A 12,962-nucleotide genomic window follows, 5' to 3' on the forward strand; every position below is an offset into this window, starting at 1 on the left:
GTACAGATTAGCTATAAATCGACCTTGTGAATTTCTGTTGGGCCAGTAGTACTTTTGGCTCTGAAGAAGAGGGTTCTCCCTCAAAACGCGTCAGCCAAGCACATACGGATGCCATCACGTCTCCCAGCACCATTGGTGTATCCTGGCAGTCCTGGAGATGATTGGTTCAACTTCTTTTAACTTCAATTATCATGCGTTTGTGAGTACAATGTATGCTTCTTTTTTTTATTTTAAATAAACTTTTTTTAGTAGCAATAAATATCTGACAGGGGTAGTAACCCTTCTAAACGCTTCCTAAAAATGCAAGTGACTGTAAAGTCTTGTTTTTTTTTTTTTTTTCAATAAAAATATCAAACACATTATACTTACCTGCTCTGTGCAGTTGGTTTTGCGCAGATCAGCCTGGATCCTCCTCTTCTCGGGTCCCTCTTCGGCTCACCTGGCCCCTCCCTCCCTTGGAGTTCCCCCACAGCAAGCAGCTTGCTACGGGGGGCACCCCTGCTGAGCTGCAGCTCTGTGTATCCATTCAGACACAGAGCTGTGGTTCAGACTTGCCCTCTTTCTCTCTCACTGCACTGACCAACTGACTTTGATTGACAGCAGCGCGAGCCACAGGCACCGCTGCTGTGTCTTAGCCAATGAGGAGGGGAGTCCTGGACAGCTGAGACATCACTGGATTGAGATGGGGCTCAGGTAAGCATTAGGGGAGGGGGGCTAAGGTGGGCTTCTGCACACAGAAGGTTTTTTATCGTATTACAAAGAATGCATGAAGATAAAAAAACCTTCTGACTTTATCACCCCTTAAAAAAATAAATAAAAAATTGGCTTTAGATGCACTTTAAAAAGCCAAATTGTGGTTGTCAATGACGTGGCTTTATGAGAGGGAGGAGATGCGATTCAAAACCCGCTAGATACAAAATTCCAATAGTCAGTGTCTGAAAACCCACCCTGAAAAGGTTTACCAACATAGTTTAACCTTCGTCCAAATCTCTGTGTCATTCCACTCATTATACAACAAACACACAAGGTCAACCTGGTCACCTAATATCTAATCTACCCATATTTGCCAGGATTTGAGAATACTCAGAAAATCACACAGTGATTTTTACCTCTTTCATGATCAGCACTTCTTTCATTGGTCTGCTGGGTATCTGCATGCCACTCTAATTCTGCTGGGCTGCTGCTCCGTCGTATCATTATCTATAAAGAGGTATAGGTAAAATGGAGACTAAATTACTATAGAAGTTATTTACATTACAATATATTGTTCCAATGGAGAAACACAATTCAGTCACCAAAAACAACTAAAAGTGAACGGTTTATAACCTGTTACATTCAGGCTGTACAATTTTATTATATTTACCAAAAGCTAAGTAGTGAAAGAACCTACCAAATTGAATACAAATGATAGTGGAACTAAACCCAAATTAACTGTTTTCTACAACAGTCACTTTTAAAGCATGCCATGAAGGCTAACTCTCACAGTTGCTTGTACTCACAACCGAACTGTAAAGCCATCAAATGACTTGACATGTCAAAAATGAATAATCACATGGTCAGCAACATGGCAACTGCAGATCAAACAGAGGGATAAGGCTTATCCTTTGGCTGTAAAGGATAGGAGGATTAAAAAAAATTGTGATCAAAGTGGTACGCTATTCTAGATATAGTGAAGGATGGCCTGAGGGGTGGGATGAATATGTGATCAAAACAAACAAACCTTGTGCGTAATTATACAGGCTAGACAACAATGTGATGAAAATATGAACACCATGGGTAACACAACATATAAAGTCTCCAAAATAAAGTTGTGATGCTAGTGACCTGTGTACAGAAAATATAAAAATAAAAACAGAAATTGAGAAAAAATAGTCCATGTAAGGCTTAGGACACATACTGGTTCCATTGACAATTCAGCTGTGCTGTAGTGTTCTGTGCTGTAGTGCACCTCCACCGTAATTCCACCAGTGAGTGTAATGCGCGCTCATCTGGGGCACATAGCAAATGTGCAAAATGTCATCCGCATGAGGGGGGGGGGGGGTGTCTGTGGACTTCATTTGAATAAATAAAAGTGGATTGCCACGCCTTCAAAACAGTTCGGACTAGCATGGATTTCACTAAAACATCTACCTTTGTGCTAGCAGTGTTAATTTCGTCGACTAAAACTGACTAAAACGTTTTCGTCGACTAACACAATTCAGATGACTAAAATATGACTAAAACTAAAATGGCATTTTAGTCAAAAGACTATAACTAAAACTAAATCGAAATTTGCTGCCAAAAATTAACACTGGTGCATGCTCAAATCATAAATAATAACATATTAGATTTTTCACTCCAGGACCAGCAGTAGTATATAATGAGTTTGGAAATTGTAGAGAAATGTTTAAATAATGCATTACAAATTACAATTGAACTACACCCATTTGATTATAGATGACTAAAATGAGTTTTAGTCGACTAAAATGTAGGGCGTTTTAGTCGACTAAAATATACTGGAGTTTTAGTCGACTAAATACGACTAAAACTAAAACACTTGCAGAAGACTAAAATGGGACTAAAACTAAAATGCCATTTTAGTCCTAAGACTAAGACTAAAACTAAATTGAAATTTGCTGCCAAAATTAACACTGTGTGCTAGACATCTACCATATCACAGCAATTTTTTAAAACTCCCCCTGTAACATAGATTTATTTAATAGTAACAATAGGCCGCTGCTTAACCACTTCAATACCGTGCACTTTCACCCCCTTCCTGCCCAGGCCAATTTTCAGGTTTTAGCGCTGTTGCAATTTGAATGACAATTGCGCGGTCATGCAACATTGTAACTAAACCAAATTTATGCAATTTTCCGCACAAATAGACCTTTCTTTTGGTGGTATTTGATCTTTTTCCTTTTTTGCTCCACAAATAAAAAATAGACCGAAAAGTTTGAAAAAAAAAAAAAAAAAGTTTTTTTGTTTGTGTTATAAATTTTGTAAATAGATAAGTTTTTCTCTGCACTGATGAGCACTGATGAGGCCGCACTGATAGGCACTGATGAGAAGGCACTGATGGGGTGGCACTAATATGCAGCACTGATGGGCATTGATATGTGGCACTGATAGGTAGCACTGATATGCAGCATTGGGTGGCACTAATAGGCAGCATTGGGGGGTATTGGGGGGCACTGATGGGCACTGGTGAGCGGCACTGATAGATTGCAATGATGGGCAGCACTGATGGATGGCAACCATGGGCAGCTCTGATAGGGAGGGCACTGAAAAAGTCCCTGAGCCCTGATTGCCATCCCTGGTGGCCATGGGTGGGCATCCCTGGTGGTCATGGGTGGGCATCCCCTGGTGGCTCTAGTGGCACCCCCCAAGGGTCTGCACTGGTAATCAATGCTCTGTTTATCAGCACAGACCCCCCCGTCAGGAGAGCCGCAGATCGGCTCCCCTCTACTCGTGCCCGTCAGGCACGAACTGAGGAAAGCTGATCAACGGCTCTTCCTCTTTACTATGTGGCCAGCTGTGATTGGACACAGCTGGTCACATGGTAAAGAGCCTACATCATTAGGCTCTTTACTGGGATCAGAGGTCCGGTGTGTCAGAATGACACACCGCAGCACCAATCGACGCTCTGCGCACCCCCACTGGGCGCGCAAAGCGGTCTATCCTGCTGAACGTCATATGACGGCCAGTCAGGATAGTGCAACCACCGTCAATCTGCTATAGGGCAGGCGGAAAGTGGTTAAGGAAAGTCTGCCTCTGTTGTCCTTAATACCCCTCACACATTCAAGTGCCAACCCAGTTCGTTCAACTGTATGCATGGAAAACTCCAAAAAAGTGAACGGCTACACTCCGATAAAACACTCGGCTTTATTGAAGCATTAAAATCACCTGAATACAGCGTATGAAATTGGCCTTGCGCCATGTGATCACTGTGGCCAATCACTACAAACACAAGCTGTGTGTGTTGCAGCCATCAGCTCATCTTCTCCTCACAGAGAGCATGTGTGAGAAGAACGAGAGTCAATTTGTGCCGAACTGTTTAGATCTTTGGTGTAAAACAGTTAAAACACTTCTACCGAGATCTGATTGCAACCACAGCAGTGTAACACACACACCAGTGGCAGCATCAACATCTGTCATGGTGTCCATAGTGCAGCATCAACATCGGTTAGTGCCACCAGAGTAAGCAAAAACCTGAACGTCATGTCCAAAAAAGTACACAAGCGAGGAGTCCTTTCAGATCCCGAGCATGACAGATGAGAGTAGCGGGAAAACTCTTACTGTCATATTCAGATTCTGAATATGAACTCATGGAGAGCAGTGGTTCAGTAACGGACCCAGAGGAGGAAAGTGTCCCAACAAATGGAATCAGGCGAACTGAACAGCAGCAGGCAACCAACAGCAGCACAATACATCCTGATGAAGTGGCAAGTCACACCAGTCACAAATGATTAGGGCCCATACTGGTGTCTAAGAGCTGCTTTTAATTCCTGTATGGCTTCCCTCAAAAAAATTAACTACACTCCTATTGGTTCACACATCCCATACGCCACTCTTTTCCCCCATTATGCCCAGGACACGATATGCAATAATCATGAGGTTTCTACACTTCAATAACAATTCCCTGTGCCATCGCCAAAATCATTCTGCATATGTTTAAAATCAGGCCACATATCAATTTTATTTTCTGCAAAAATGTTCTGAAATGTATACCCCAACGAAAATATCGGTGTTGATAAGTTCCATGTCCAATCTATATGGGAAGCAGTGAAAAAAATGTTGTGGGACCTTGCATTATCCCTATATCATTAGGGATATCACCTCTGTGGAAACCTTTTCCACCAGCCTTCCACTATTTCATCACCTTTAGCGCAACAAACTGTAGCTTTTGGTATAGTGTAAGCAAATCAGGTCCCACCAAGATTGGTTGCCACAAATGGGGAGGGGGGGGGGGTGTTGTTTTAGCCAATTTTCGTAATGAAGGGAAGGGAAAAAACAAAATGTGTATGTCTTTCTTCCATCCACGAAGACACCTCAGTGGAAATCCAAGGAAGGCACAGTCCGGTCCAAAAACCGGACTGTATACATGACTACAATCAAGTTCATAGGAGATGTACATTATAAAGGCCAAATGATGGTCTACTTAGCCACCAAAAGATCCAATCATTGGTACAAAAAAAGTGCCAATATGCTTGTTCTAATTAGCCTTGTACAACTTCTACATCATTTATTATTAAAGTCAATAAAAATTCTCGGCTCCTACCTAAAATATCAGGAGAACAGCCCCTATTTAAGAACCTGTACCTAAACACCTTTGTTCTGATGCAGTGAGCAGGCTGCATGAGAGACATTTCCTCAATATTATCTCTTCTATCAGAACAGGCTGAAAATCCCCCAAAATGCTGTGTATGCACCAGTAATAGAATAATGTTTGACACCCATTAATATTGTCCCCTATGTCCCTCACAACCTGGCCTCTGTTAAGGAGACTGACTGATTCCGTTGCTATCATACCTCACTATGATATTAGTGGTGAAGGTGTGGTGAAGGTATGGTGAAGATTTTTTCCACATGTCACGAATACTTGCTGCCTGGACTGACTATATGCCTCTATACAGACCAACGGACTATGTAGTAGTGGGACTGAGGACAAAACAGGGGTCTCACGCATGCAGAGTGAGGGGCTCCAGACTAAAAATGTGATAGGTAGCCAGGAAATTAGACATGTAATTTATTCCACTAGGTCTTAAGGTGCTCCTTAGATTTTGGGTCTCTCTATGTGACTAGGCTGTGAAAGATTCTCACATGTTATCCATACATCACAAAATGTGTTTTGAGGTGTAATTCTAAGTATGCAAATTTATGTGTTAGAAAGAAATTGTCAAAATGACAATTTTGTGGAAAAAAATTATTTACTATCATTATTTTCCAAAGTATTATGGGAGGAAAATTACAACTTTAAAAAACTCCCCATCCCTCTTAAAAAATACCCTGGACTGTCTACTTTCCAAAAAGGGTTATTAAGGGGTATTTGTTATGTCTTGGTATTTTAGAGCCTCAAGAAATTAGATGGGCATAGTTTGTAGACTCGTTAACTTTCACACAGGCCAAAAATGATACACTGAATTTTGAAGAAACATTTTTTATGTGCAACGGTTTATAATTTTTTAATTATTGGTATATTTTCATCTATATAGCAAAAGATAAAAAAAAACCCAGTGGTGAAAGGAAAGCTCTATTAGTTTAAAAATATTATATAAATTTGAGTACAGTGTTGCATGCATGGGTAATTATCATTCAAAGTTTAACTGCGCTAAAAAACTGATAAATGTCAGGAAGGGGGTTTATAATGTCCAGTCTTTAGGTTGTAAAAGCCAAAGTGCAGGACAGGTAGGGGGTCAAAGTGTCTGGTATTGAGGTGGTTAAAATGCCTTCACCAAGATCAAGCCTGAACTCAAATTCTAAATGGACAAAACAAAGCACAGAGGAGGAAATAAATACACTGGCTAGTGTGATACTATTAAAGTTGCCAGTTTATTAAAAGCAAAAAAGGGTACTCACAAATATACAGTAGCAAAAGAGTGCACTGCTCAACTTGGTGTACATAATGACGTCTAAACGTCAAAAGTCACACAGGATGAAAATCAACACCATAAACAATTGCTCACTACAGGTGCTATATCCAAACATATTCTACTCATAAAGTTTTACCAAATCTGAAATTTGGAAAAATAAACCAAATATAATTAAAAGAGAAGTGCGGGTTCACAAAAAAAAAAAAAAAAAACAAAAACAAAAACAAACATTCTCACCTTAAAGGCAGCAGCTTCCATCTAAAATTTCAGCTGTCCCCCACCAGCTCTACACCCAGAGCTGAGCAATCAAAGACTGCTGATCACTCAGTTCTCAATCTTTAGTGAGTATAGAGTAGTGATGAACTTTGAGTTTGAATCGACCGTAAGTTAGACTCAACAATGGCTGTTCACTCATTCATCGAATGACGAACAAATGGGGCTTCTTCGCTGGAAATTCGAGATCCGCATTATCATGGACTCTGACCTCTGATTCCAATAAATCACCTGCTAGCCAGGGGATTTGAACCCACAACAATCTCAATTGCAAGCCTGGTATTCTACCACCTACGCCACCGTCAAGCCTGCTTAAGCTTCACACACTCTCCCTTATTTGTATCTCATCCACTGTGTGTAGGGTGAGATAGCAGTTAGTTAGGCAGAGAGAATGTGATCAGCTTAAGCATGCTTGACGTTGGGGTAGGTGGTAGAATGCCAGGCTTGCAATTGTGAGGTTGTGGGTTTCAATCCCTTGGCCAGAGGGTGATTTATAAGTGGAATTCTATAGTTAATAATACATTGCTGGCAGGGAGAGAGATTTTTGCTTTTTACAGTTTGTTGAGATCAGAAAGTGCAGTGTATACCACAAAGTTATATAAATATATATATATATACTTCCCCCATATCCCTTTTTTCTTTACCTAACAACTGGCTAGTTGTCAATATGGATTTTCCAATCCTCTCTTATTTCCCTCCCCCACCCCCCTTTACTGAACAAAAAAAAAAAAAGAAGAAGCTCCTGCTTCTCCGGACGCTTCCCACACTATGAGCTGTTTTGAGTTTGACAGCTCTTTTATAAAGATCTGATGTCACGAGCCGCCCCACAATGCACTGCTCAGGTGCAGTGAATTAATTACATTACGTCAGTATCTCAAGAACAAAGGGGTGGTACAGCTTCATTTAGTATATCTATTGAGTTTCAAGTTGGAAAACGTCCCTTTTTATATTACTAGCATGTCAGTGGTGGGTAATAAACCTATCTATTCCTACAACCCTGACACCAGTGCTTTGTGTTATGGCAGTGACACTTGTGCTATTGGGTCCATTTCTTATATTGATCAGGTGTTCCCCTATCCTTACTTGTAGTGCCCATGTGGTCCTGCCTATACACTGGAAGCGACACAAGCACTCCAGAAGACAAACAACATTCTTAGCGGAACGGTATATGAATTCTTCAGTGTCAAATCTATGGATGGTACCATTAGAACAAAATGACTTAACGTGTGTAATGCACTGATCTCCACAAATATATACCTAGCACATTTTACAAGGAAAGAATCCAGTTAACCCCCCCCCCCCCCCAAATAAAAGGAAACGTTTTGGGTTGTTTCAAATTGGGGGTTACAAGTCCTTCTAAAGATAATCCTAGAAATATCAGGGAGCAAGGAGTTGCTGATCTTATCATTTTTGAAGCTTTGTATCTAAATTTGAAAGGGATGCAAACTATTAGACAAACATAATGATGTGTACATTTAGGCTGTTGTTACCCGTTCTATTATATTGAGTCATGTGTAACTATACATATTGAAGTATAACTAAAAGCAAACAATTTTTATTTTTTTTTGCTTTGGATACAGCAGAGAGGGATTATACCCCATGTTGTCTGTACCCCTGTTAGAGTCACCCTCTCTATTTGGCCTGTTTCTGATTATCACTGAGTGAAAGTGAAAGAGAATTCACCAGAACAGGCAAAAGGGGGAAATCTTCCAATGGGGACATTGGTTCCAGTGACCCTGGTGACAACCAGGGATACCTTGACTTTGGAGATATTTCCCGACTTCGCGTTTTGCCTATGGGACAGGAAGTGCAAGGAAATCTCCCATGTGGAACAGAGATGGCAAAAAAAAAAAAAAAAACAGGCAGGGGTTATAACCTTTCCTTACTCTATCCAAAAAAAGTCTGAGCCACCCACCTCTCAAGAGCTGTTCAAAAGCTAATATATCATCTGGGGCGTGGCCTGAAGCTTCATGTGAGCAGACGAGCGTGAGCTCCTCTCTCCCGGCATTAACGGTTTCTTACCATCCTGGGATCCGATACTTACCGCATTTTCGCTCCTGTGTGCCTGCAAACCCACCGTGCCTACTCGCCGCCATGTCTCCACCATCGAAACGGTCCAAGCTGGATCGATTCCGCTGCCAGGAAGACAGCGCGCAGGCCCAAGATGGCGGCGATCCATCCCCCGCTCTGGATCCGGCCGTGCAGGCCTCGGACAGCGGTTCAAAAATTGAGGAGGTTAAGGTGGATATTTCGCTGATCCGCCAGGACAAGCAGAAACTCAGGGGGCGGATGACCGAGGTGGAGGATCGTTTAGGTGCGGTGGAGGATGAACTCATCCCGGTCCGCACATCAGTGGAACAGGCCTCCAGGGACATTGCACAACTCTTCTTTAAGCAGGATGACTTGGAAAACCGCGCTAGGCGGAATAATATACGCTTTATCGGTCTCCCAGAGGGATCGGAGGGCACGACCCTGCCACTTTCCTGGAGAACCTGTTGGTCACTGCCTACAGCCGTGCCGCCTTCTCCCAGGCTTTTGTGGTGGAAAGAGCCCACAGGATGCCAGCTAAGCGACCACCCCAGGGTGCTCCACCGCGGGTCTTCATTGCCCGCTTCCTTAACTACAGGGATAGAGATGCTGTGCTTCGTTGCCCGGGAGAAGGGCAACATTCCCATGGATAACCACACTGTCATGGCATTCCCCGGCTGTTCAAAAGCAACGCAACCAGTTCACTGAGGTCAAACGTCGATTGTGTACCCGCAATCTCAAGTACTCCATGTTGTATCCTGCGAGGCTGCGTGTGGTCGCTGAGGACAGAGTGAGATTCTTTGAGGATCCTGATTCTGCAGTGGCCTGGCTGGATGGCCTCCCGTGACGCTGTGTTCCACTGCCATTTCCTGCTACCTTGTGCCCTTTTGTATAGTTGATGCCCCTACGCCCGGTTGTTCCTGCTTTCCACCAGCGTCTCCGCCTGTGGTTGGATGGCCTCCCGTGACGCTGTGTTCCACTGCCATTTCCTGCTACCTTGTGCCCTTTTGTATAGTTGATGCCCCTACGCCCGGTTGTTCCTGCTTTCCACCAGCGTCTCCGCCTGTGGTACTTCCCGCTTCATTATAAACATACTCCTGTGGACATGCCTCTTTGCTGCAGGACGCGGGATTCTCTGCCTGGCTGTGTTTTTGTGCAGACCCTCTACCCATGTTTTTCCCCTTTGGAACGGACCTCTTGCTGCATAGCTACCTCACACCCTCACCCTTTGGACATGCCTCTCTGCTGTGTGATCCTGTTCTCCCATTTGGCTGGGGTGAGGGTGGTGTATTGCACTGGGGTTCTGATGGGGTCTGCTGCTTTCACTGCTACCCCCCTGAGCCTGCTCAATCCCCTCGGTTCGGAACACTGACAGCTTACTGCCCGGGTTGCATCTGGCTCATGCTGTTTTTCTACGTTTGATGTCTTACACTGTTACAGGGCCCTGGACATGGGCTCTCCCTTCGGAGAATGTTCGCCCCCGCTCCCCCCTGTTTTGGGGGGCATTCTTTTTGTTAAGCCTGGTGCCCCAGCAGGCGACCCGCGGCCCCTTTTGGCCCGGCTCGGCCTGCTGGTGTCTTTCATGTATGCGCAACGGTTTACTTTTTTATTGCTTGTTCTGGGCTGATGCTCCCACGTGTTGGGGTTTGTGCGGAGCCAGGTGGGTGGGGTGGGTTACTGTATTTGGGACGTGTTCGTTCCTGCTTATGTGTTTATATCTGGGTTCACTCTTTTATGTCTTCCATTATATGCACTGTACTGTCATATCTGTTTGTCACATGTGGATGGGGGGGCGTTGCTGCCTGCGCTGGGGGTCCTCCCACTTCCCTTGCCTGTTCCTCCCTTGCTCTTGTTAAGATGGCCTCCCTAAAAATCCTTACCTGGAACGTTCGTGGGGTGAGGGACAGGATTAAACGTTCTGTAGTCCTATCCTACTTGAAAGACCAGCATGGTGATATTATGGTCCTAGTGGAGACGCACGCTGAGGACAGCCTGTTGCGGGCATTGCGTCGTCCGTGGATTGGTTGGTCGTTTCACGCCACTTTCTCCTCGTACTCGAGGGGGGTTTCCCTACTCATATCCAAATCTACTCCTTTTCAGGCGGGGGATGTGATCACAGACCCTCAGGGCAGGTATGTTTTTGTTCGGGGGGTAATTGGTGGTCGGGAAGTCTTGATCATGGCCTGGTATGTACCTCCCCCTTATGCTGCTTCCCTCCTCACAGTGGGCTTTGACTTTATGGCTAAGTTCCCCTCCATCCCTGCAATATGGTTAGGGGACTTCAATATGGTATCTAATCCCGTGTTGGGCAGACAGGGCCCCTCCCTGGTGGGCACCGCCCCTGTGCCCAATACTAGATTTAGTAGACTGCTTACTGACTTTGACCTGGTTGACACCTGGAGGCATCTCCACCCCACTACTCGTGCCTACTCCTGCTACTCTGCCACCCATTCCTCCATGTCGAGAATTGACTCCATCTGGCTATCACGCTCGCTGACGCCTGGTCTGAAGGCTGCGGGTTTTGGGCTCTCCGATCATGCCCCGTATTGGATATCCTTGTCCTCCTTTCCTGGCCCTCCGCGGAGCCACTGGCGCCTGAATCCCTTCTGGCTCTCTGTGGTCCCGGGGTTGGACGGCCTTGGGGAAGAATGGACACACTTCTTTGCTAACAATGACCTTACCGCCTCGCCCCTGCAGGTGTGGGAGGCGTTTAAACTTCATGCTAAGATGCTATTGTCGGAACGCATTTCCAGATTTAAGAGGTCTTCCCGGGCGGAGTACTCCTCCGCGGAGCACCAACTTGCGGCGCTTGAGAATCAATATGCCCTTGCACCTTCCCCGGAGTTACTTGCGGACCTAAATTTGCGGACGCGGGCGGTGGAAAAGCTTTGTCGGGAACGTGCGAATCGCAAGCTTTTCTTTTGTAAGCAATGGGCGTTTGAGTTCGGTGAGAAGGCGGGTAAGCTTCTCGCTTATTTGGCTCATCTTCACGAAAAGCCCCCGGTTGTCATTTCCCTTCGTCGGCTTACTTCCGGGGACCCTGCGGACCCTTGAGGTTGCGGAGGAATTCGCCTCTTTCTTTCAGGACGTCTACACATCCAAAGTGCAGTACCCCCCTTCGGACTTAACAGCTTTACTTGACACTCTTTCGTTCCCTACCTTGTCCCCCGAGCAGGCGTCTGCCCTTGATGCCCCCCTGTCGGTCGGCGATATTGTTGAAGCTCTCTCCTGTTTCGCGCTGGCTATGGCCCCGGGATCGGATGGCCTCCCAGCCGAGTTCTATTCCCTGTACTCGGAGACTTTGGCCCCCAAACTCCGTGAGGTTTACAATGCTATGTTTGAGGCTGCTGCCAGCCCTGTGTCCATGAATGAGGCCCTGATTGTCCTCATACCCAAGCCCGGCAAGGACCCCGCGCTACCCGAATCTTATCGCCCCATTTCCCTTCTTTAGTGTGACATTAAAATCCTAGCCAAGATACTAGCTCTGCAACTTAACAAGGTTATTCACTCCCTTATACACCCGGATCAAACGGGCTTCATGCCCTCCAAGAACACAGCGTGCAATATGCGACGTCTGTTTATGAATGTACAGGCGACGCATGATCTAGTGGGTACCCGAGTCTTAGTGTCCTTGGACACTGCCAAGGCCTTCGACTCGGTAGAGTGGCATTACTTGTGGCGATGTCTAGGGCGTTTCGGTTTCGGGCCTAAACTTGTGAAGTGGTTGACTATCCTCTACCATCGTCCTTGTGCCAGAGTGGTGGCGAATGGTCATACCTCCAGGTCATTTCCCCTTTCTAGGGGAACTCGACAGGGTTGCCCTGCCCGATCTCCCCGCTGCTATATGCATTGGCGGTCGAGCCCTTGGCCATTGCCATACGTGCACACCCAGATATCGTCGGCCTCAGTCGTGGCGATCATGTTGATAAAATAGGTCTTTATGCCGATATGATCCTTTACCTAGCTGACCCTGGCCCCTCCCTATCTGGGGTCCTGGACCTCATCACTACCCTCGGTGGGTTCTCGGGCCTGTCCATCAATTGGGATAAGTCGCAGATTTTGTCCCTGGACGTTTTTCCCCAATCGCAGGAC

General features: G+C 45.3%; 1 protein-coding gene across 2 annotated transcripts in view; it reads right to left on the reverse strand.

The window, feature by feature from the left end:
• Positions 1-12,962, reverse strand: part of RALGAPA2 (Ral GTPase activating protein catalytic subunit alpha 2) — a 685,399-nt gene that overhangs the window by 435,696 nt on the left and 236,741 nt on the right. For both annotated transcript variants that reach the window (XM_082251348.1, XM_082251349.1), the window contains one exon: positions 1,110-1,200. In XM_082251348.1, the coding sequence (XP_082107474.1) occupies positions 1,110-1,200 (91 nt within the window). The remainder of the gene's footprint in view (positions 1-1,109; positions 1,201-12,962) is intronic.

Source organism: Pelophylax lessonae (assembly GCF_965119305.1).
Source record: "Pelophylax lessonae genome assembly, chromosome: 3".
NCBI classification, from domain to species: domain Eukaryota; kingdom Metazoa; phylum Chordata; class Amphibia; order Anura; family Ranidae; genus Pelophylax; species Pelophylax lessonae.